This window comes from Uloborus diversus, unplaced genomic scaffold (assembly GCF_026930045.1).
Source record: "Uloborus diversus isolate 005 unplaced genomic scaffold, Udiv.v.3.1 scaffold_1036, whole genome shotgun sequence".
NCBI classification, from domain to species: domain Eukaryota; kingdom Metazoa; phylum Arthropoda; class Arachnida; order Araneae; family Uloboridae; genus Uloborus; species Uloborus diversus.
In genome coordinates, this window is record NW_026557695.1 from 41,742 (window position 1) to 65,913 (window position 24,172).

General features: G+C 33.5%; 2 protein-coding genes across 2 annotated transcripts; one reads left to right on the top strand and one right to left on the bottom strand.

Annotated features, from left to right (window-relative positions):
• Positions 1-2,861: 2,861 nt before the first annotated feature.
• Positions 2,862-15,011, bottom strand: LOC129232070 (MKI67 FHA domain-interacting nucleolar phosphoprotein-like). Its single transcript, XM_054866306.1, has 2 exons — positions 14,888-15,011; positions 2,862-3,473 (listed from the first exon to the last, which is right to left on the bottom strand). Exon 2 carries the CDS (start codon positions 3,457-3,459, stop codon positions 2,881-2,883), a length of 579 nt encoding a protein of 192 aa, XP_054722281.1. The 5' UTR covers positions 3,460-3,473; positions 14,888-15,011; the 3' UTR covers positions 2,862-2,880.
• A 236-nt stretch (positions 15,012-15,247) lies between these two features.
• On the top strand, positions 15,248-22,737 carry LOC129232069 (transmembrane protein 98-like; the record flags this gene model as incomplete). The annotated part of the gene is made up of 3 exons (XM_054866304.1): positions 15,248-15,671; positions 21,092-21,208; positions 22,531-22,737. Coding segments are annotated over exons 1-3 (467 nt in total), but the record flags the coding sequence as incomplete, so codon positions are not given.
• Between the last annotated feature and the right edge of the window lie 1,435 nt (positions 22,738-24,172).

The following is a 24,172-nucleotide window of genomic DNA, read 5'->3' on the forward strand; positions in this document are numbered from 1 at the left end:
ATAAAATAAGGGGAAGCAAACATGTACAGTGAAACTTTGGTAACTCGGCATTTATTTTTCTTTGGCCCAATGCTATTTCAATGGGTGAAAACCTCTCTAACTTAACAGACATGCCCAGCGTTGCACGGGCTACTTAAAAAATGAAAGAGATGTCCAATTGATGTTTTTGTATTACTCTGACATCAGTTTCTAAAGCGCTAAGGAGTAAATAAATATGCATAATGCAAGGTTTGCAAAATACCAGTAGAGCATATTTTTGTCAAAAATCTCTTCAACATTAATTATAGTTATCAATGATACAAGTTATGAGTATTTTCAATTAGCACAAAAGATGAAAATATATGCATTATCAACTATAATCTGTGCTCACGTTAAAATGAATTACATCTGATAGACTATATCTGAACTATTTATGTACCATTACAGTCGGCTTTTTACATAGAGTGACACATACTTTTTGGTTGATTACGTGAAACTAAAGCACCAAGACTGAATAACTACCAATAAGCATTAATTTAATACCAAGTCATCAGATTCCAATTTAGCTTTAGTTAAAATCCTTAAAAACAATCTTTTTTGTTCAACTCTGTTTCACAAAGAAATCCAAACAATCTTAATTTAACATGTTCTTTTAGCAATATAAACTGTATTTTAAAAATAGAAACAGGAAGGAAAAAGAGAGTTATTACAGTTCGAAAACTCACCCATGTGACAGGAAAAAGTCCAACAAAATAAACACATCCTAAGTGTACCAATATATGAGGGCGGTGAATGATAAACTTACACTACAATCAATAAACATAGTTAAAGAAACAACTTTCTTATGCTGAATAGAGTTAAGAACGTTGAATGTAAAAAATAAAAAAAGGACAGACGATAAAATAAAGGCTATGTCCGAATAGGGCAACCAATTTTAAACTAATTTAAAATGAAATTCTAGATGGAAACGTTGTTTTAAGATTTGGACAGCAGTCAAAAAAATCTCTTTTAAAACAATTATCAGAATTTTACTTGCTCACGCATATGCAAAATGGCAACAGGAAAGAAATAAAAATTCCTGAATAACGTTATGTTAATTAACATTTTAATTAATATCTCCGCTAATTAAAGTCGCACAATTACGAGATTGGTCCAATTGTTTTCTTTGGAAAATTTCGTTTTGATCGGTGTCTCGTTTGACTCTCGATTTGCAGTGGTTCTCGAGAAGATAGATCTTCAGACAGACAGACAGACGGACGCGAACAGATTTTAATATTATAGTGGGTTGACCTCTTCTCAGAATATTACGCTACGGTTTCTTGGTCAGTCTATCCTTTTCTGGAAAGCTCTTTTAGAAAATTTCAACTTTTATCTAAGGGAGCCAGCCACCAATCTATGCGGTTAGTGCAATTCCAAAAGGCTAGGAACCCATGGAAGTCCACTACAGAAAGAAGGCACCATGACGTGCGGCAAACATTGTTGTAAGAAGGATTTTTTATCTTTTAGAACTAAACCAACAAGATGCTTTTTCACCTAAATTATGATATATTAAAAAAAGTAAAGGAGGAAACCCAGAAGTTTAACTCTAATGTTAATTAATTTGTTGAAAAATTTTCAGTGATGAGCTCATGGATGAAAAGACATCCAATAAAAGACAAAAAAAAAAAGTAATAATTTCGAGCTAGATCCCTTCCTCTATTGGATGATTTCATAAAGTACTTTTGAAGATGAACTTAAAGATTTAACACTAAAAAAACAATCTGTTGGAGCAAAAAAAAAAAAAAAAAAAAAAAAATCATACAAGCCATGCATTATTCAAAATTAAAACAATTCATTTTTGGAAAAATAAATAGAATCAGGAATTATAGATTTCATTAAAAATTGGCTGAAATAACACTGTGGAAACAAACACCTAGAAAATCATTTTGTTTCAAACTATGGTTCTGAAAATTCTCAGATTATATACAGAAATAGAGATTTTTCTTTTTTTTTTAAAACCTTTTCTTTCCAATAGAATCGCAGCTTCAAGGTATTATTGGGTACCAATAACATTTTCTTGACTGTTTGAAAACATTTGATTAGTAATCAGAACCAACCTTTGTGGTGACTTTAAGAAATTAATGAATAAATAATCTCAAAGAATCAAAAATTGATTAAAGGAGAAAACACATGAATTATGAAATTTTTTTACACATACAGACGATTTCAGACATAAATTTGAGAGGATAAACATTAGGACTGGACTAAAGTGTGAGAAGCATGTATGATAATTTAAAAAAAAAAAAAAATACATGCAACTTTTTTTTACTTAAAGTGATTTCAGGGATCCTTGAACTTATGGAAAATAATTGTGACCAGGTCCTAACAGCCCAAGAAATTAAAAGAAAAACTAGCAATATGACTCATTAACATTGCAAATATACACTGCTGGCCTCTAAGGCGGGGCCCTACAGATTTTGTTGCAGGGGTGCTCAAAATTTATAGATCCGGGCCTGATTATAACCCAATAAATTAGCATTTCTTACCTGTGCATCATAAGTAAATAAATCTACAAAACTAGTTTGAACTGTCAATAAAATATTTTTTTTTTTTTTGGCAGCAGAAACTCAGTCTCTGAAGCTGAAGCCACCAGCACTTTCATGCAACCATTTTTGAACAGGTGTGTAAGTAAGAAGTCAACAGTGCTCTTTAAACTAATCTTATTTCAAAGGAATTTTTGAAAAACTAACTACAACTACAAATATTTAATGATTTTCATTTAATTGCTTGTCAACTAAATGCATTCCATTTAACTAAAACAAAAAGTTTAAAAAATATATCTTGAAGAATTTTAGCAGAAGTATATTGTGAATCATTAAATAAATGGAAAAAGAAAACAAAGATTGAAATGAAATAGATTTATTATTTCTTTTGCAACAGTGGTTCTATATTAAAGGAAATTCCTTGCTCTTTCAAATCATTTCTTAGCTTTTTTAGTCTCCTTGTTCGTCTCTGTCTGCTACTCTTGACAGCTTTGTCGCTGCGAATATGGTTCTGTCTGAATCTACTGAGGGTACGGCTGGTGAGAGCACCCCGTTTCCATCCCTTGAAAGCATTAGGATGCAATTTTTCAGGAGGTACATATTCACACTTTAGCAATTTCTCAAAGAACAAATAGTTATTCATGGTCTCTGCTACAATTTTTGCAACTTCACTGCATTCAAATTCGATGTAAGCGAATCCCTTTGCACCACCGGTTTTGCGACTTCTCGCCACACGCAAACGAAGGACTTTACCGAACTGGGAGAAATATTTACGCATTTCTTTTTCATAAAACCCGTGAGGAATGTGAGCCACATACACTGTTCCAGGGACTGAATCGTCAAGAATTTCTTCCTTCTTCTTCTTTGGCCTTTTCTTCTTTTTCTTATCACCATCTTTTGCGGGAACCACTTTCTTACTTATCTTCCTTTTCACATTTTCTACAAATGCGTTCATCATCTTGGCAGATGAAGCTAAAAATAAGAAAGAAGAGTAAATACTCCAAATCAAAAATAAAACAGGGTAAAAGGCATTAAACGATTTGTTTCTATTGGTAATCAAGTGTATACAGTCAAACCCAGGGGTAGAAATTTAGAAAAATGCTTCATTTGGTCTAATGAACCAGTAAGAACTAAATTAGATAAAACTAAAGATAAAAGAAAATAAAATAACATGTGAACTTAATTAGCACTTTTCAATAGACAAGAAACAAGAGGCAAATACAATATGTTTCAATGCAGCAGAAATTTCTTAACCTATCTTTCCTTTCACAGAAAATCTAAACACATTATCTAAACACAATCTATAAACTTTCTTATGGCATCAAAATTATGAGGATTACAATTTTTGAGGAAAACCGGAATAAAACTTATCTGGTCCCAAGGACCACTACAATTTAGATTCTGCTGGCACAGTGGATATTTTTGTGGTCCTAGGCTAGCGGACCAGTGTTAATTTTGAGCCCTGGTCAAACCCCAATCTACCTCGAATTTCACTAGGCAGAAAAAGAAAATCGAGATACAAAGGTTTTGATAAAAGTAATAATCATAAGCAATTGGAGCAGAGTTAAGAGATATTGTTTAACATTTTACAGTATGATATGATTTGCTTATGTTTTAAGAATTTTAATGATACTATCAATAGCAAATTTATGCATACCTTTAAGGATAAAAATTATCTTTTTAGCATTCAAAAAGTAAAAATTTTTACGGCCCCCCTCTTGGCGAGATTTTAATTTTTCGCTCGATACGAAAATCGCCAATAAGGCGATAACTTGGCAACCCTGGTTTTGCAACTTGAACGCTGGAAAGTAGTTTCTCGAAGTCTGTCTTTTTTCACGTGTCTCTGTGGTAGGAGGTAGGTGCTCGTATGTTCCGCTCTTAGGGAGATTTTAAGTTGAATACTCTAAAATAAAGTTTAAATTCAAACTTTATTTTAGAGTATTCTTTTTTTTGTTGTTTTTTAATGTTAATTTAGTTGAATTTTCTATTTTAATTACGAGTTCGGTTTGTGATGTTGTCCAAATGTATCAATTGAAATTTTTGAATGAAAAATTGTGAATACAAAAATGAGGATATGTTTGTAAAGTTTTTGGAAATAATTCGCGAAATTAATTGGGTGGAGTACAAAATACAAGTAAAATAAGGTTGTTTTTTTTGGAATTTTTTTTGTCAAAACAAACATAATTTAAATATTTTTGTAAAGTAATGATAATAAAAAATGGGATAATTTCCCTAAGAGCGGAACATATGTGCACTGCCTCACGTGAGGAAGTAAAAGAAAAGTAAAAAAGGTAAGTGAACATATTTTGAATTATTGTGTTTTTAGTGTGTTTCTGGTAGTTTGTATTTTGGTCTGGCTGGCATTTTTGTAGCACAAAAATGGTGTTAATTTCACATAAAATGTGTGACTTTATTGTATACTGAACGGAGGAGATCTGTGACTTATATCCGACTGTGATGTATATTAAAAGTCGGAGGGATAACGGACCGAGGTCCTGGCGAGCCCGAGGTCTCATAGTACTTTCGTAATGAGACCGAGGCAGGGCCGGCGAGCCGAGGTCTCATTACGAAAGTACTATGAGACCTCGGGCTCGTATCCCGGAGAAACAACGGAAAAAAATTAATGCATTAATTTCATTAAATAATTAATGACATAATTTGAATTTTTCCTGTTGGCGCTAAAAAAGCATCGCTAAGAACGATGTATGACATATGACGTCATACATAGTTTTTTTGGCGACGCTTTTTTGGCGCCAACAGGAAAAAGTCGCCAAGAGGGGGGTATATCAGATTTGTTCCATTTTTACTGTTTCCTTAATGAAAGCAGTTTAAATATTTGAAGAACATAAAATAAGAGAACAAAAAACTAGTAACAATGGCCTTGAACGTAAAACTGAAGAAGTGTTTTTTCTATTCAACAATACCCCTTTCCCTCAGTTTCCAAGTTAATAAAATGGCTGGGAAACATGCTCCTTGTACATATACAGGATGACAAGAAATGATTTAGACACACATAATACACCATAACTTGAATGCTAATAAAACTATTACGACCAAACTTCAAAATAAATGTGAATACATTATTTTGTCTAATACATTTGCAAATTTTCAAAGTGGCTACCTTTAGGATTAATACAGAGCTTTGAACGTGTCACAAATTTTCGGCTCTGGGCCGCAATTTATCTACTGATATTTTATCCTATGCGTTGCATAAGGATTTCTTTTGGGATGCCAAAGTTTTATGAGGTTAAGCACACACCCTTGTCTCCACGATGGATCAAACAGAATAACCCATTCGGTTCAAATTTGAGGAACACCGTGGCCATTCTCCTCCAATGAAGTCCGGAAGATGTGTCTTGCACCAGTCTTGAGTGCCTTTAGCATTTTGTGCAGGGGTGGAATCCTGTTGGAATGTCCATCTTTTGTTTCCAAACAATTTTTGCAACCAAGGTAAGACAATATCTTCATAAATGCGTTTATGATATATGTTTCTTGGCTAATTTTATTAAACAAGTGATATTTTCCCACTAGCACATAGTACCATTAGATTGGGGTCATTGACGCAGTTCAACAGTGCAAGAACGTCCTGGAGACAAGACTGTGTTGAATTACCTAAAATTTTGGCATCCCTGAAGAAATCTGTATCCAAGGGATGGGATAAAATATCAGTAAGTGAGTTGCGGCCAAGAGCCGAAAATTTTGTGACAGGTTTAACCCTCTGACAGTCCTGGGTCATGAGTAAGACGTGTGAAATTCTTCCCCATGGAATTCTTTTTTGGAGTAAATTGCCATGTAAATAAAGTGCCCTACTTTGTATCAATGCCTAGCTACCACTGCCGCCCTGTGCCTCTGACTGTTTGACAGCGAATATTTTGCGTAAGAAAAATAAATGTAAAATGCTCTTGAATCATGCTCACTAGCGTGATAGGACGTTCAAAACCAAGAATGAGTTAAAGCTCTGTATTAATCCTAAAGGTAGCCACTTTGAAAATTTATAAATATATTATATTGGATAAAATAATGTATTTATATTTATTTAAGTTTGGTCTTAATATTTTCATCAGCATTAAAGTTATGATGCATTATGTGTGTCTAAGTTATTTTTTGTGATTCTTGTCACCCTGCAGTTTTCCTTGAGCTACATGTTTCACAAGACTTGGAGTATTATAGACTGCTAATTATTAGGAAAATTGCATTCTGTCAAAACTTCCACAATTGAAAATGCTGGCATTGAATTTAAAAAATACAGCACAGTCGAAATTCGAGATATACAAGGTTTTCAGAAAACTCCATTCAAGACAAACAAAGGGAAAATTTTAGACACAGAGAGGTTTTCGAGATAGACAGGTTCCGAACAAACAGGTTTGACTGTACATATATTAAATACCACCTGAAATTGATCTAAAAGGGAGGGGAGGAGGAATAAAATGATGAACTTCACAAACTTAAAAAGTATCATTAGAAGATTAAATTATGATGAAGTGAAAATTGTAACTAAATTAAGAAAAAATTGTTTTTTTTTTTTTTTGCTTAGCTCCAATTTTTCGATTTGTAAATGAAATTTTATTGACCCTGGATGATTCCTAATTTAAGGATTTTTTAAATTTCTTTGCATAGAGAGGGGTGCAAAATGACTCAACTAGTCACTGTTCTTATTTTTTTGCTTCCATTGAAAAAAAGCTGCACTCTTGTAAGATGGGCATGTTGTACTTATATACAAGAGTTAGGAAATATTAGAGACGTACCGAGTACTCGGTAACTACTCGGTACTCGGCCTACTCGGCCAATTTGCCGAGTACTCGGTACTCGGCCAAATTCTGATCAGATACTCGGCCAATACCGAGTAGTTGCAAAAAATTGAATATTGTCCAAGACAGATACCAAAATTTATTTAAAAAAAGAGCAAGCATTATATTCTGCAATCATTTACAATTAAAATTTAATAAGTCAAATTTAAATTTTGAGAATAATGAAGTTTGTAATGCTTCAATGGAATAAATCTTTATTTTAATGTCCCCAAAGTTAATAAAACTTATTTATTAAAAATTATGCAAAAAAGGTAAGTATAGAAAATATGGAATTTTTGTATTAAAAATAGATTTTTGCTACAAACAAAAATTAGTTATAAAAAACGTAAAAATACCTTTGCTTAAAAAATAAAAGGAAATAAAACAACCTTAAAAGCAGAAACTCTGCAGACACGTGTTTTGGCATTACAAGGAATTCCTTTTTCAAAGCACAAAATGAGGGCTCGTAGATTTAAGGGCATCCGACAAAAGTCGGATTTTTTTGTTGAATGTCTTTACATTCTTTAGCTCACATGTTATGCACTGAAAAACACGTTCCTTGTAAGGGGGGGGGGGGGGGCAGAAAAACGTGTCTGGAGTGTTCCTGCATATTTGTTTTCTCTGCTTTTAAAAATTATTTATGTTTGGCGGACAAGAACTATAATTGATTGGTATACAGTGAAACCCCTCCTAACGGACACTCCTCTTATGCGGACAATTTTTAATTCCCCAGTTCCAATGCAAATAACATTATTAAACCCCTGTCCTGCGGACACCTCTATATTGCAGACAAAAAAAATTTGTCCTGTTAGTGTTCGCATTAGAGGGATTTTACTGTAATTTGTTTTAATTCCAACTTGATTAATCATACCTTTTATTTATTTATTTTTAATTTTAAAAATTATTTTTTTGTAAAATTTTTGACACAAACAAAATTGTATATATAATGCGTAGTTAAATTTCAGCAGGAATTTAGTTTTAAAAACTATTATATGTACAAGGAGGTCTATACTACTATTCCAATAAGTGCAAAATTCATCACATGTGTGTCGGTGGTTCTTCTTAAAACATAATTGGTACTTGGTAACTCGGCCGAGTACTCGGTAACTCGGTACTCGGCCGAGTAGTGAAAGGCTGAGTACTTGGCCAAAGTGCTACTCAGTACGTCTCTAGGAAATATAAACGTATTTAGTTTTTACGTAATCTAAACAGGTTAACCATAAATCAATTTTTTAAATTTTGCAAGCTATAAAACTCTTAAAAATGAAACTGTCAAACTGTAAAGAAGTACTTTAACAATATCATTTAAGCTTCTTTTCTAAACATATATAAGGAGCATTTTATGGTATTTGTGACATAGGGTTGTACTTAACAAAACTTAATAAAAGGTTAAAATTTTTATATATAAACAAAAGAAAAAAAAGGCACAATTGTATCAAAAAGCATATAGCCTAGATGATGAGTTAAAGTCACTGGAAGCGATATTTGGCATGCATGCTAAATTCCCCCCATTTTCAGTATTTTCGATAATTGTTTCCTCCTTTGGAAAAGAAAGCCACATGAAAATGGAGGGGACTAAAGCTCAGTTTCCGACTGAAGCAATGTTTGAAAATGTTTCCCCACTTTTTTTTCCTCTCTAGAAAGTAGCAAATCTAAACAACAGGAAAAAAAATTCCCGCCACTGTAATGTCACTGCACAATGTCGCCATTAATACCTTATCTCAGAGTAGCCAATGCTAACGAGTTGATGTGCATCACATGACTTCTTTTTACTCCAATTTATGTCATTTCCCCATTACTGGCAGTTTTAATGTGATTCAATAGTTTACTCTCTAAATATCACCAACAGTAGCCAAATTGAAACAGATTATTTTTAAAAAAAAATTGCCGAATTTGTAGCCAAGCTGGCCACAAAACTTGGCGACCAAAAGACTGGCGATATATCGCCAAGTGTCTGTCAAATTATAACACCACTTGAGTTTACATCAAAATTAACAATGATTTCCCCCCAAAAGAGGCAAAAGACCCCTTTAGAAACACCCGAATGCAACCAAAAAGGGAGGTTCACAACTAGACCCCACTAGGAGTCTACGTACCAAATTTCACCTTTCTAGGACATACTACTCTTGAGTTATGCGACATGCATATGCACATACGGACGTCATGAGAAAAGTCGTTGTACTTCACTCAGAAAATGTCAAAATGGATATTTTGGGTGTTTATACGTTCTTAGGCACTTATCTGCATGTGGTCGGGTTGAAAAAAAAAACTCAACATTAATTCGGTGGTGAGCAAAATGGAATTTAAGGCCGAATTTTGAGTGAACATTTTTTCGCGAATACAATACTTCCTTTTTTTTTGGAAAAGGAAGTAAAAAAGTGATGAAAGTTATCACTTTTTCTGCAATCTGAACAGCAATTGAGTACCATAAGTTTAAAGGGGAAAATTCCTGCATTGCATTTTAAATCACTGTAATGTAATTTCCGAACTTTGTGCATCATTTGCGCAATTCTAAACCATATTTCAAACACTACTGTGAAAGACTGAAACCTGGTTACCCAACATGCATTCTCCAATAAATATCAATTTCGCATAGCAAAGGCCGAAAACCTTCGGTGAATCACCAGGGATTGTAGAGTCTTTCATAGTTACCTAACAGATAGAATATATACAGAGACACCTTAATTCAGTGCCAGATCTGGAGAGGAACAACACTTTAAATAAGTTGATAACGGCAGTTTTATGTTTTCCCCCTCGCTTGGAAAAATCTACTCAATTTTACATTTCTCATATTCAATGGTTTTCAACAGACATTATTTTTATTCACATTTGGCAGACTAACCGAATGTTTGGTTCAGTCAAAACATCAATACTCAGCAACGGAACAGTAAACAAATTTAAATATTCGAGAAGTGGTAAACAAACACATTTTTTCAAACAATGAAAAATAATAGTATATTACCATCTTACAAAATTGATTGAAACTTACTTTTTAAAATTATTAAATTCAAAGTAGTGTTAATTTAAAAGAAAACTCAATGAAGCATGAAAAAATAAAAAAAAGAGAGAAAACCCTAAGAATAGCAAGTGATCATAAATATGTAAAGTCAATCATATATTTTTAAAAATAAAACATGAAGCTAAAGGGAAAAAAGAACAAATATTTAAAAATATGAACAATCTATAAAGACAAAACAGCAGGGGTGCCAACTTGCAAAACTTATTGGGAGGACTAGTCGCCACCGGTGGGATATATAATCCTATGCCCCCCCCCCCTTCCAAAAAAAAAAAGCTCATTTTCTGGTTCAGTTAGATCATGTCACTTGTCTTAAGTGAAGAACATTTTTACAGTTTTATTATGGGGTAAGCCGTACCAGTGCCGTGGCTAGGCTTTGATGTCAGGTAGGTCACTTGACTTGCATGGAAAGGCACTCCCAGAAGTGCCAACCTACAAAAAATATTGGAGAGGAAAGGGCATACTGGGTGTCTAACCCTGGGAAGTTTTCTAAATTGGAGATGGAAAAAGTGAGTTTTAGTTTTTTAATCATTTTAGAGTAATATACTATCAACACTAGAAAACTCTACTCTCGCTAACTCAACACATGTTTTAACTTTGAAAAACGAAAAAAAAAACCCACATGTACGGTATTTTCGTAAGAAGTTTAATTTATAGTAATAATTTTGTTTTTAGAGTATTACAGAACAGTGAACATACGTATATCTATGAAGAGATTGAAATCATATTTAAATAAATCTTAAACTATCATTAAAAATAATGCATAAAATATTGCTGTCGCACTTTGATTAATAAGTGAAATAGCTAATTTAGCTTTGAATAAGGCTCAGAGTTCATGAAATGAAAATACTATCCCAAAGTTAATTTGTTCAATATAGTTGATAAAGTTAATACTGTATGTAAATAGCGAGTTTTTATAGGGTCTTATACTCTAAAAATATTTAAGTATTTGAAAATAACTAATACAATACTACAGTAATACGGTTATAAAATAGAACTAATATTTCAAAATTTTAAACTGAACATACTGTATGTAGTTAATTCTCTATTTTACAGAGATTTTTAATATTGCTTTAAATACCATTATTAGGGCTGTCTTTAGAAAGGTGCAAATGTCAAAAGCCTGACTAAATTACTGAATTTGAAATCGTTGACAACTGGTCGAATATCCAATTCATCCAAAATATCTCGGTGGGCATGAAGAACAGCCAAGTTGTTCAATTGCTTCTGCCCCATTGTTGATGGGACAGTGTGCTCGCAGCACCGTAACACTATCATTATTCACATCACTCGTTTTCAATTAACCTGCTTTTTACCGTAATAATTATTTAACTCATTACTGAATGTATTTCCTACAAGGTAACTATCTTCAAACAAGGAAAATAAAAAATACGAACATAATTTTGTGATTTTAGAAAGCATAATATTACTAACAATTTTCTTAATTTATTGGGGGGGGGGGGGGAGGGGGGGGGGCTCTGCCCCTCAAAGCAAATTTTTGAAGGGGCTTGGGCCCTTTCTGTCCCCATGGAGTTAGCTCCGCTACAAAACAGAGTATATATATATGTGTATTAGGGCTGGATGATGCATTGCAAAAAACCAGTGTACATCCCACATCATTACACCAGTTTAGAACCTTTCTCTAAACTGATGTAATCCATACCGTACCAACTACAAACCAGAGTACCAATGTTTAGACACTGGTCCACGATCACTGCCGTTTCCATCTAATAATTGTTTCAAAATGCTGGGGAAGCAAGGGCACCCTGATGGTAGGTCACTGTGACCTACCAAAAATGTTCTCATTCCATTTTTTTTCTAACGCTTCAATAAATTTGGAGACTACTATGAAATTGTGTTTTTAAAATATAGTGATGTTTAATGTCTCTTCTCATTAGACACGTGTTTGTATTCGTATTTATAATTCAGTACAATTAGGCAAATTAAAAAAAATTCCCTTCCCAAAAATTCAAGTTTGAGGCGTCTACGTGTGAAAGTATCATTAGTAAACCAAGACTTCCATTTTTCTCAAGACTTGCAGGAAATGGAATTTTTTAAAGTCTTGACAGAAAATAAATTGATAAACAAAGTTTATCTAATATAATCATTCACCAAAACACACGTAATTTGGTGTTTTGAGGAACCCCTTTTTAAATGCAAGCAGATGAGACTTTCCATGAGCTTACATCGTTTTACATTGAAAAAAATAGGTTCATTGTAATCTCAAAACATATGCCCGTAATATTTATTGCTATCTTCCACTTTCAATGTTTTTTTTTTTTTGATAATTTTTGGCAATTTCTTGCTGATGTTAGAACTTGCTGTATTAAATTGTTTTTTGGGCGTAATTATTATTTTTTCATCTTGAATATTATGCAAAATTTAAACAAGCAGTTGTATGTAACCCTCTCTTAAAGAAAAAAAAAATTACATCATGATACATCGCAACATCACAATGTAAGGTTGTAGATGCATCACGATGTTGAAATTCCTATATCGTCCAGTCTTAGTGTTTACGTTCCCTACCTTTTTTAAATTCAGTTTACGTCGGATCTCGACCAAATTTGGCAGGGAGGTACCTGGGCACCCGAGAAGAAATGTGTGTGTGAGGGGAAGGGGGGGGGGGGGGTTGAACGTCAAAAAAAACCTGAACAAAATAGATAAATGTTTTTTATTTTAAATTTTTTACTACATAAGTAAAAAGTGTAAACCAAACAATAAGTAAAAAGTGTAAACCAAATACAGTGAAACCTGTGTAATGTTGACCACTTGTGGTGCCATACTTTAGTGATCAACTTATAGAGGTTGAATTATATATGATATAGATCTAATTCTGTGCCTGAAAATAGCAGTCAACTTAGACAGGTGGTCAACTTTACAGGTTTTACTGTGTGCGGTTAGAATTGTAACGGAATGTACAATTAGGATATACATTTTTATTCTTCGAGTGTTAGAAAAATGAATTATGAATTTAACTTTCTCTTTGATGTTCCACACCTTTATTTAAGTCATAGTCAAGTTTTGCAACTTTACCATATAATTTTGGCTAACTTTTAGCTTGTTTGTCAACTTTTACTTCCGCTTGATATCTTGTTTCTAAAGTGACAGCACTTCAGAAAGCAGGGATGCCCACCTGGGGGGGATGGGGGGGGGGGGGATCATGGCACAGACTGAACCATTAGAATTTTCAAAGGGGGGGGGGGGGGTTGAGGAGCATTTTTTCATTTTTGGGGGGGACTCTTGCTTTTGGGGGATGGGCACCCCTGCAGAAAGAAAAGTGTAGGAATTCAATTAAAGATCCCATAGGTTGGTTCATTTGATTTATTCATAGGGAATGGGTGTTATCTAAGCAAAATTTTTGGGAAAAGATTGCAAACCTTTATGTATGCAGTACGCCTTAAAAAATGAATAATTATTTCTTCAGAATTTGAATCAGCAGGAAAAATATGCCATTGCAAATTATGAATGATGCAAAGAATTCTACTCTAAAGGGGGACTTCTGCAGGAATCGCTTGAGCGCAACAAGTAGCTGTAATTGATTATTTATATTTATTTAATTTTAGCAAAAACATTATCTTACAGTAAATATGACTTCACTCAAGGACGAATACAAGGGACCCTGCACCAGTAATCTTTCCAAATTGAAGTTCTACAGGTCCATTTTGATGATGTTGAGAGTATGACTTCCTTCTTACGGTCATTTTGCAAAAAATTTAAGCCTTACAGACGTGATTGTAGACATCTCAAGAACGATAATGAGTTCAAAGACTGTCTTCAGGTAACGTTTCGAAACTAAAGTTTAAAAAATGCAATTTCAGACAATTTTTCACAATGTTAGAGGGAGAGGGTTCTGAAATATTCCCTCGAAATTATTAGATGAAACTGAATTTCTAAAACGTAAGATTAGAATACCTTTCTCAATGGAAAAGAAAAGGAATGATATCAGGGGGTCTTAGATAAAAACGCTGTGGCACACAGACCCCCCCCCCCCCCCATAAATCAGATATATTACGCAGTAGGCAGTCATTTGAAAAAATTACAGTGGGGGAGGGGCAAATAATTTTCGTGTACAATAGGGAATAGTGTGTTTAAAAAGGAAAAAACAACTATTCGGGAAAAAATGCCAAATTTCATTATGTTTCTAAAATTTAGTGAGGGCCGCAATTGACTCCCCTGATCGCCCAAATGGCGGGCCTGGAAGAAATAGATCAGTTAACAAATCATCCGTCCCCCACTAGAAAACTCACTAGATTCACCCTTGATTTCAATACTAACAGATGACTAAGTTAAATGTGTTTCTATCCGTGGATACACAAAGAGTAGCATTCTCAGACAGATCTAGAACTTTGTACCTTGAACATTTTTATATCATGAATTCAATGAAGAATGTCTTTATCACGCCATTTTCATTTTCTTACATTGAAAATGTTTGTTGACAAACTTACAATACAGAGACCTTAATAATATTTTTAAAAAATGAGCAAATGCATGCACGTGTAATTTGAAGTGATAACATGTGAACGAGTACGAACCTTAAATTTTGTGTAATTGCATAAAACCTACTAGCATAGGGTTCTACTTACATAGTTAAACCTGCTTGTGATGAAATTCCTATTAAAAATAATAATTTAATAGTATAATTTTTACTACTTTTTTTACCACATTCTGTTTCTCACGTGATCAAAACATTGTAAATTTGGAAGTAGTGCTCAGCTACAGTTAATAAATTAATTATTAACTGACTTTTTTAAAAAGGTAATAGAAATATCATAAAAATATTATTTCTCATGTAAGTAAATAAGGATGTATTCAAAATTTGTCCGATCATCATAAAATTTACCGAACTTTTTTTCAGATAAAGAGTACAAGAACTTGTATATTTTATTATGATGTGGCATCACTATTGCTAAATGTGTGTAAACAAAACACATCGTTGTGGGGGAGGTGCTAGCTTTAGTTTTTGAAATGTGGTGGGTGAACAAAAGATTGTAAATTACAAAATATTTCCCCCATCAAAACGTTTAATGCATTTCTGAACGGTCTCATTTTTTCTGGCTTAATGTTTTGTTTTTCTTGTTTCGAACATTAGCAAATGTTTGTTTAAACTAAACGCTACCACTCTATTGTTCGTTTGTATTGTGCTTCTTATGTTTATTGCATTTAATTTGTCAAACACTTAGCCGTTCATGCTATCCTTCACTTTTATACATCAATCGGAAACATAATGGTGATGGAGTCTGTTGTCTTAGTTGCAATCGGCGTATTAACAGTGGTGTTTGTTGGATCACTTCTTGCACTTATATTAGTTTGCCGACACAAATATTGTCGGCCTTTAGACTTGTTGTCGCATCAATTTAAGGATGTAAGGTGCGAATTTTTGTTTTCTTAATAATCATTCTGTTTTATTTATGTTGCAAAAGTATTCTGTACTAGCATTTTCTTTTAAGCATATTCTGAAAATTCAACTACTGAGTTATTATTGATCTATATTGATTACGCAGGGGTCTACTGTCCAGGATTTTTCACAGGGTCCGTTTTTTTCGAAAAATCAAATAATTTTGCTTTTTTTTGTAAGGAGATAGGCACCCATCAAGTATCAATATTTATCTACCAATCTACATTATGTTAAATTATACTAGAAATGTTATGTGTATTATAGTATTTAAAATAATTGTAAGAAAAAAAATCAGGCGGGGTTCAGTATTTAGCGTTTTGACCCCCAAGACACTGTTACAGAGCACAGAATTTCGTTTAAAACTTCTGAACTCGGTGATTTTTACAAAAATAAAAGTATTTGTTTACCTCTTAACAAAGCATACTAAACATTGAAAATTCGAAAAATCCAATTCCCACAGCGGATGCAAAAAGATCTCAAAAAGTGAAGGCATCAAAATTATAAAAACGGCTTGTAAAAGAAATATTTTTTTATAAAATTATTTTAGAATTGCATTTTACAGTCCTATGACAAACATATCAATAATATCTGGAGACAGTTGAAAAAAAAAAAAAAAACCATTGATTCAACATTTTAATTTTTGACTCATAAAAGAAAATGAAATTCCGCTTTGAAAACTTGAAATAAGCGTTGTTACAAAAATAAAGGGACTTTTCATTTATTTGCATCCTAATAAAGCGAAGTTAGCTTGAAAAAAGAATAAAATATAATTCTCATATTGGATGCCAAAAGATTTCATTTTTCAAAATCTTAGGCATCTAAAGGGAAAAGGTAAATAAAAGTTTATTTTTGGTTAATTATCCTCTTTAGCATCAAAAAATCAAACCCATATAACTTTCTCCCAAAATAACCATTAAACATTGCACTGCCAGAAGCTAAGTGGGGATAAGTTTAAAGTTGGTAACCCAATCTGAAACGATCACATTTTTCCCTCACCCCTACTATCCTTTGTAGTTCTAAGTTCATTTCGTTGTATATTATTGTTTATTAAATCATAAGTGGGGCGGGGGGGGGGGGGGGGGAGAAAAGTGCTTAGGACGCCCTTTTCAGAGAAAGTTTACGCTTTTTCAGAGAAGTTTACAACGACACTGCTGCATAAAACAAACAAGCAAAATTATAAACCAAACAGACTGTCAGCTGTTAATTTCTTTCAAAGAAACAAACAACAAGCAATATATTTATTTGGCTGTAGTAATTTATTGCTTGCAGGAGCATCACAAGAGTGCCGATGTTTTTTGCAAAATTAGTAGATTTTATATAAAGCTGATTCCTCTCATTTAACTTTAAAAAAGGTTCCGAAAATTATCGTTATTATTCACAGAAATATGCGTTTTGATTTAAGAATTGCTCTTTCAATAAACAATTTGTGAAAGATCCATTTTTGTTTATCAGAATTTTGTGAAGGGTCCGTTTTGGTTGATCAGGATTTTGTGGAAGGTCCGTTTTAGACGGTCAGATTTTTGTGAAGGGTCCGTTAATGGACCCAAATTTCCTCTGGCCAGACCCCTGTTAGGTTTCTTAAAATTTTTACATCTGATTTACTGGTGTGGATTACAAATTATCTCTTGAATTTTTAATTTTCTATTTTGTATGTATGAGATATTTCATGTAAATGTCTGAGCCAAGATTATGTATCAAAGTACATGTAGAAACATGGCACCAGTATCTTGACTTGTAGCTAACAGTGTTGGTTTCAAAAGAAAGTGTTTTCTAATGTCTCAGAAAATAGAACAATCTATTTACAGAATAATCATCCCCAGTGTATGAACTTTCTTTTACATATTTTCAATACTGAATCATTCTGAATTTTTTTTTTTTTTGCTAATTGGTGTCATAAGTATGCTGTTCTTTTAGTGGTGCAAACAGAAAATGGTTTTGAGGGAGGAGGGGCACTTTTAATTTGTGTTCCTTCTTTGAACTTCATGTCCTCTCTTTCTCCCTCTATTTATATATACTAGAGCTCAGCAGTGTAGCCCCCCTCCCCCATTGTGCAGGAGTGGCATTACTAATCTCAAATGATTATGCATATAGCCAGCTGATTATCAACACATCCCTGCAAGCAGTAGCTGAGCGCGTTCACCTTCACTCGCTGTTTACAATCTGTTCTATACATATTCCACCTTCTCATGACTTGAGAAGCGTGGAATTGCAAACACTTCTAGATCAACTTCCTCCCCCATATGCCATCTTGGGAGATTTCAGTGGTCATAACCCTCTCTGGGGGAGTCCAGACTCCAACAGTAGAGGCTTAATAATAGAAAATTTTATAGAAGACAATAACCTTTGTGTTCTTATAATAACATTGAAAACACTTATTTTCATCTTTCTACCCAGACTTACCATGCCATCAATCTTGTAATATGCTCACCTTCTTTTCTGCCACGTTCAGATTTCCAGGTGGAGGGTGTGGCCACTTTCCAATCAGGATAACCTCTACTGGACGCTGTGGCCATCAGCAGCATTAGCAAGCCTGACTTCGCATTGATCGAGCTGACTGGGCAGCATTTACCTAGTTGACAGAAATAACATCGGAAGACATGATAGATATTGATATAGTTCGATGTCAAATTTATGGCTCTGCAGTGAAAAGCCCTGGATCCAATACATAATCAGGCACTGCACATCTGCGTAGGCACCTCCAAACCTCAACTATCAACAGTCTTTATATTCTTGCACATAAACAATTTCTGAACTATAGACGTGTTAAACTTTCTTTAAACTTTTACTTCAAAACAAAACCTTGCACTAATCACCCACTACATCTCCATATTTTTAATCCGTCTAACGTTGTCCTATTTCTGCATCGTCCTTCTGCAACCCCAACATTTGGGATCCTAATGTGCCGGCTGCTCTCAGATTTGCAGCTGTCAGATTTCAGTACTCTCAATAGAATAGAACCAATTGAACAATGGTGCGAAGTAATTACATCTACCATCAATAACCTCATTAAACTCCCTAAAGAGACTACCTCCAATACAGCTTACCAACAAATATTTTATGATACAAAAAGCAAATATTCTGACTATCATGACATTTTCACAGACAGATCAAAAGCAAAACGATCACGTCTGCTTTGCTACAATAGTTAATAGTCTAGTTACCACAGAAAAACTAAACCCATCTTGTTCAGTATTTACCTCCGAAATAAAAGCTATATTTAAATCTCTCTAATCAATAGCCCAATCTAACCACAAAAAATGGGTAATATACACTGACTCAAAGAGTTCAGTGGAAGCCATCACTCACTGCAATAATAATAGCCATCCTATAGTCATCCAGTCATATCATTTATACACAAACCTTATGCAAAATAATTTTCAAATTCTTTTTTGTTGGATCCGTGGTCATATGGGCATTGCAGGCAATGAATCAGCCGATTTGGCTGCCAGAGCTGCAAGTATTCTGACCGATGACAGTGTCCCTTTTGAGGATATTAATAAACTCATTTGTGAGTGTCTTAACACACATTGGCAGCAGAACTGGAATCTTGAAACACAAAATAAATTGCATTCGATACAGCCCTCCACTACAGGTTTCAAATCAATGCAGCTCACAGGAGAGAACAAGTTTTATTAGCTCGACTATGCATCGGTCATACCAGATTTACTCATAAATACCTCTTATGTCATGAACCAGTTCTAACATGTATTACATGTAATGTAAATCAGACAGTGTTACACATTTTAAGTAACTGCCCACATTTTAATCAAATACGTTTTAATTATTTTAATACATCTTTGAAGGAGTTGCTGGGGGGGACCCACCCCATCGCAATTTGCACTCCTTCCTCCAGGAGATTGGTTTCTCCTTTTTAATTTAGTGTTTGTGTCGTCAAAATGTGATTTTGTCCTTTTCTTGTTAAGCAAGGTTTATTGTTACCTATTGTTTTATCCATATAAATGCTTTTAATGTTTACATGTTCTCTACTACTTATTTTCAAGTACTGAAGTTTTATACATTTTTTCCTCAAAACAAATTTACTTTTACAATATCATGACTTTATATAAATAATGTTAAATAAAAAGTAAAGTTTGGTGCAGTATAGCCCTCAAGGGCTCTTGCGCCATCAAAACTAAATAAACCAACCAACCAATCAGCAGTGTAGGAATTTCTACATTGTGATGCATTGCCAACTTTACATTGTTATGTTGCAATACATCATGTTTCTTCTTTTTTTTAACAAATAATAAGTTTCATGCTTAAATTTTACAAAAGTAGGAAAGATTTAAAAAAAACATCCCAGGAAGAGAGTTAAAAAAAAAAAAGCGTCAATTGTAAGATAGCAATAAATATTGCAGTCACGTGTTTTGGCATTACATTGAGCCTATTTTTTTCTGTGCAAAAATATGTGAGCCTATGAAAGCAAAGTCGGACATTCCATTCATATGCTCACTTTTTGCATTTAAAAAGAGGCTCCATTTAACGCCAGAATGTGTGACTACATTTTTGTAGTTATTTTGTGCATACAACTTAAGCCCTTTTTTATGAATGATTTTACTTTGCTCATCAGTATGTTTTTTTGTTAAGAGCTAAAACAATTTTACAATTCTTTCCTGTTTTGGGAGAAGAAGAGATCTTTGTTTGCTTATGACGCTTCCTATTACTACTAACTTATCACACCTTCATTGCCCAGCCAGATTGACTTCATATATAGCCAATTTAACACTGGTGAAAAATAATTAAAATGGCAGTGATCACAGACCGGTGTTTGTTCATTGGTGCTAGGATATTTAGTCAGTGCATCAATACTTCGGTTTGGAGAAAATATCTAAACCACTGTAATGATGTGGGATCTACAACTTTTTTCGATGCATTGATTCATCGATCAGCCTTAAAGCTCTAGATTAGTGGTTACCAATCGCCAGTTAATTGAAAATTGCTACCAAACCCCCAAGTCCCAGTAGCTAAGAGTGGTCATCATATATATATATATATATTTTTGTTAATTATATCGTGCTATGACTACGAGATTTCAGCCCTTTTCTTGAGTCGAAAGAGACTTGATTTTGTTCTAATAGTTTTGCTTTGTCATTCAGTTCAGATCAAATATTTTCAATTAAAGCAGCAAGAACAATGATTCCTGAAGCTTTCCATCTACTTGTATTTAAAAATGGCAGATAAACCAGTTATATATAGTCGATGAATTTTGAAAATGAACATTATTCTACACTTCGTTCTTCCTGTTTTATGTATTCCTACAAACGTTGTACCTTTTACAATGATTTGATATTAAAATGAGCATAATCTTGAAGTGAAAAGTGTATCTAATGATCTATGTAACTATACCTACATATTTATTTTTTCTAATAGTTGATTTGAATTCTTTTTTCAGACCTGAAATTCATCTGATTTCAAATGATGATGGAACAGACATGGAGTTAGATGATGTAAGATTACATCCAAACATTGAAAAGATATTGGCTGATGAACAATGGGTTGATGATGCTACGTAAGATTTTTCATCATAAATAAATTAATACTGAAATTAGCATGTTGCGACTATTAAAAAACTTTCTTCTATATTTTGCAAAAAACATTTTAACAGGCTCGATTTTACGGTACAGCCGTCATATGCCCCCTCCCCCAAATGAGAAAAATACCCGTCAAAACAACCCCTCTAAACATTTCAATGCCGCAGTCTGTGCCAGGACCGTCCCCCTCCCCCCCAGGTAGGCACCCCTGCATGTCTAAACTCTTATTTTTTCCTCTTTGTCTTTTTGAAGGAAAAGGATTTTGTAAATTTGGGCAGAAAAATCATGAAAGAACAGTTTTTATTTGATACTAGTGGTACCCGAACGGCTTTGCCCGTAATAAAAAGTTAAAAGGTCTTTTGGTTCGCCTGTATATTTACAAATAATGTATGGTGAATTTTTTTGCCAATTGGCTTGTGTCCATGTTACGGTTCCATGTTATGATAATTTTGTAATTTACTCGCTCATCTTATGATAATTTTAATCTTAAAATTGGAATAGAAAAAGAACCACATCAAATTTTTGAAAAATCGCTTCAAAGTGCACATCCCCATGCTACAAACTAACTTTGTGCCAACTTTCATGAAAATTGGACGAATGGTCTAGGCGCTATGCGCGGCACAGATCCGGACAGAGAGAGATCTTGACAGACAGACTTTCATCTTTATTATTAGTAAAAATGAAGAGAAAAATTTAAAGCCAATTGTAAGTTGACATATTTCTAATAGTATTCTTAAATCTAAAACTGCAATCCATACAAAAATTTGTTTTATACTGAAATTTAATAATTATTCATAATGAGGACCATTGTGCTAACACAACACCAAATGGATAATCTTTATTACTAATAATAATTACTAATAAAGCTGAAAGTCTGTCAGGATCTCTGTGACGCGCATAGCGCCTAGACCGTTCGGCCGATTTTCATGAAATTTCGCACAAAATTTGTTTGTATCATGGGGGTGTGCACCTTGAAGCGATTTTTCAAAAATTCGATTTTGTTCTTTTTCTATTCTAATTTTAAGAGCATTTTCCCAAGCAAAATTATCATAAAATGGATGAGTAAATTGCCAAGTTATCATAACATGGTACCGTAACATGGGCAAGACAATTGGCGAGAAATTCACCATACATTATTTGTATATACATATAGGCGAACCAAAAGACCTTTTAATTTTCTACTACGGGCAAAGCCGTGCGGGTATCACTAGTGGGTTAATAAATTAGTAGTTATAAAAGAATTAATACAAATTTAATCAAGAAAATTACAGTAATTATAAATATTTCATTTTTATTCTAGTGGCCTCATTCCTCACTGCTTAGCTATACTGAAAAAATGCCATCACTTGACAGAGAGGCTTGTTCCAATGATGATGACTCATGTTTCCCAGCAGTCCCACCAAGAGCTTGGTGAAATCATTGAAGTTGCCAAGAAAATAAGCCCTCGTGTGGACGATGTTGTCAGAGCAATGTACCCACCCCTTGATCCGCGTCTGTTAGAAGCAAGGTTTGAAGTTCTTTTTAACTATTAAAAAGTGCAAAATATGTCATATTTTTAAAAATAATAGTGAAAAGGATATATTGTCGTCTCAGAGCAACCGTAAAACATCTAATTCCAGAAAAGACAGTATGATATCCGACCGTTGCTCTGAGGCGACGATATAGTTGACTCTCTCAAGTCCACACAACTTGAAACCAAGCAGCTTCTAAATTTAAAGTCATTTATTTGTCCCCATTTATGGCAAAATTATCACCATTATTATCAAAGAAAACCTTACTACTACTCAAAAAAAGAAAAGACTATATATTATTATTATTATATAAAATAAAACCATTTTAAAAAACAAGTTTATGTTATGCCTTTTTTTATGCCATTTGTTTGTTTTTACAAGTTATATTACATACTTACTACATTACAGATACAGTTGATTCTCTATTTAACGCCTTTCAAGGGACCACAAAAAATGTTCTTAAGTAAAATGCGTCCTTAAATAGAATGCTTCTAAAACGCAGTGGAGCATTCGGGACCGTGAAAAGTCATTTTTAAATAGAGAAAGTCATTAAATAGAGCATTGTTAAACAGATAATCAACTGTAGTTCTTGCTTGATATTTCTGCTAATTGTGTTTTCTAAAGCAAGTTTAATTTATAATAAAAAGTTCCAGACATAAAATGCACACCTGATCACATAAAATCTGATTGATAAAATGAGTTTTTTTACATGATACATCATTAAAAAAAGGTGTACCAAATATTTTGCATAAAAGAATGAAGCCTGTCATATGGCTATAAGAAAGTATAGCATAGCATAAAGATTATTAGAATAGACTTAAATTTAAATCATATTTTTGCAAATTAAACATTAAAAAAAGGTTGAAGCAAGAATTGATTTCTCATTTTCAACATTTTCCTGCTATTTTCATCTTGAATTCCTACTTAACATTTGATTGCAAAATTTATTAATTTACATCTCAAGTTTGGTGCAGATTTCAGCTCGGTGCCTTCAAGAAACTTGACTGTAATAATTAATATTTAAAATAATTAATAAGCATTTGATCTATTAATATGCTGGTGCTAGAAGTTAATAGGTATGCTGACAAAATTCCTTAAGCTTGGTAGTCTCAATCATGGGTGCAAGACCTTCCGTCTCAGGACGGATTTCCGTCTCGGACAAAATTTTCGAGACGGAGGTCAGGACGGAAAGAAATTCGATGACTTTCCTTCAGCTTTTACTCGAAAAAGAAAAATGATGTTTGAAAAATATGCTTTATACTGCGCCGTTCCATAACCACGAATTTGCATCGACATTCTTTCGATTTTCGGACATAGACTTGTTTTGTTTGCAACGTGCTTTTGTAGGAGTGGCTATTAGACTCGCGCTGTTTAACTTTTTATAGGTTGCTCTGTTATTTCTAACTCACTGCTTTCGATTTTTCAATTTTA

Bases quoted from the DNA above. Each gene is read 5' to 3' on its own strand.
- LOC129232070 (XM_054866306.1), bottom strand. From the start codon at position 3,459: ATGATGAACGCATTTGTAGAAAATGTGAAAAGGAAGATAAGTAAGAAA.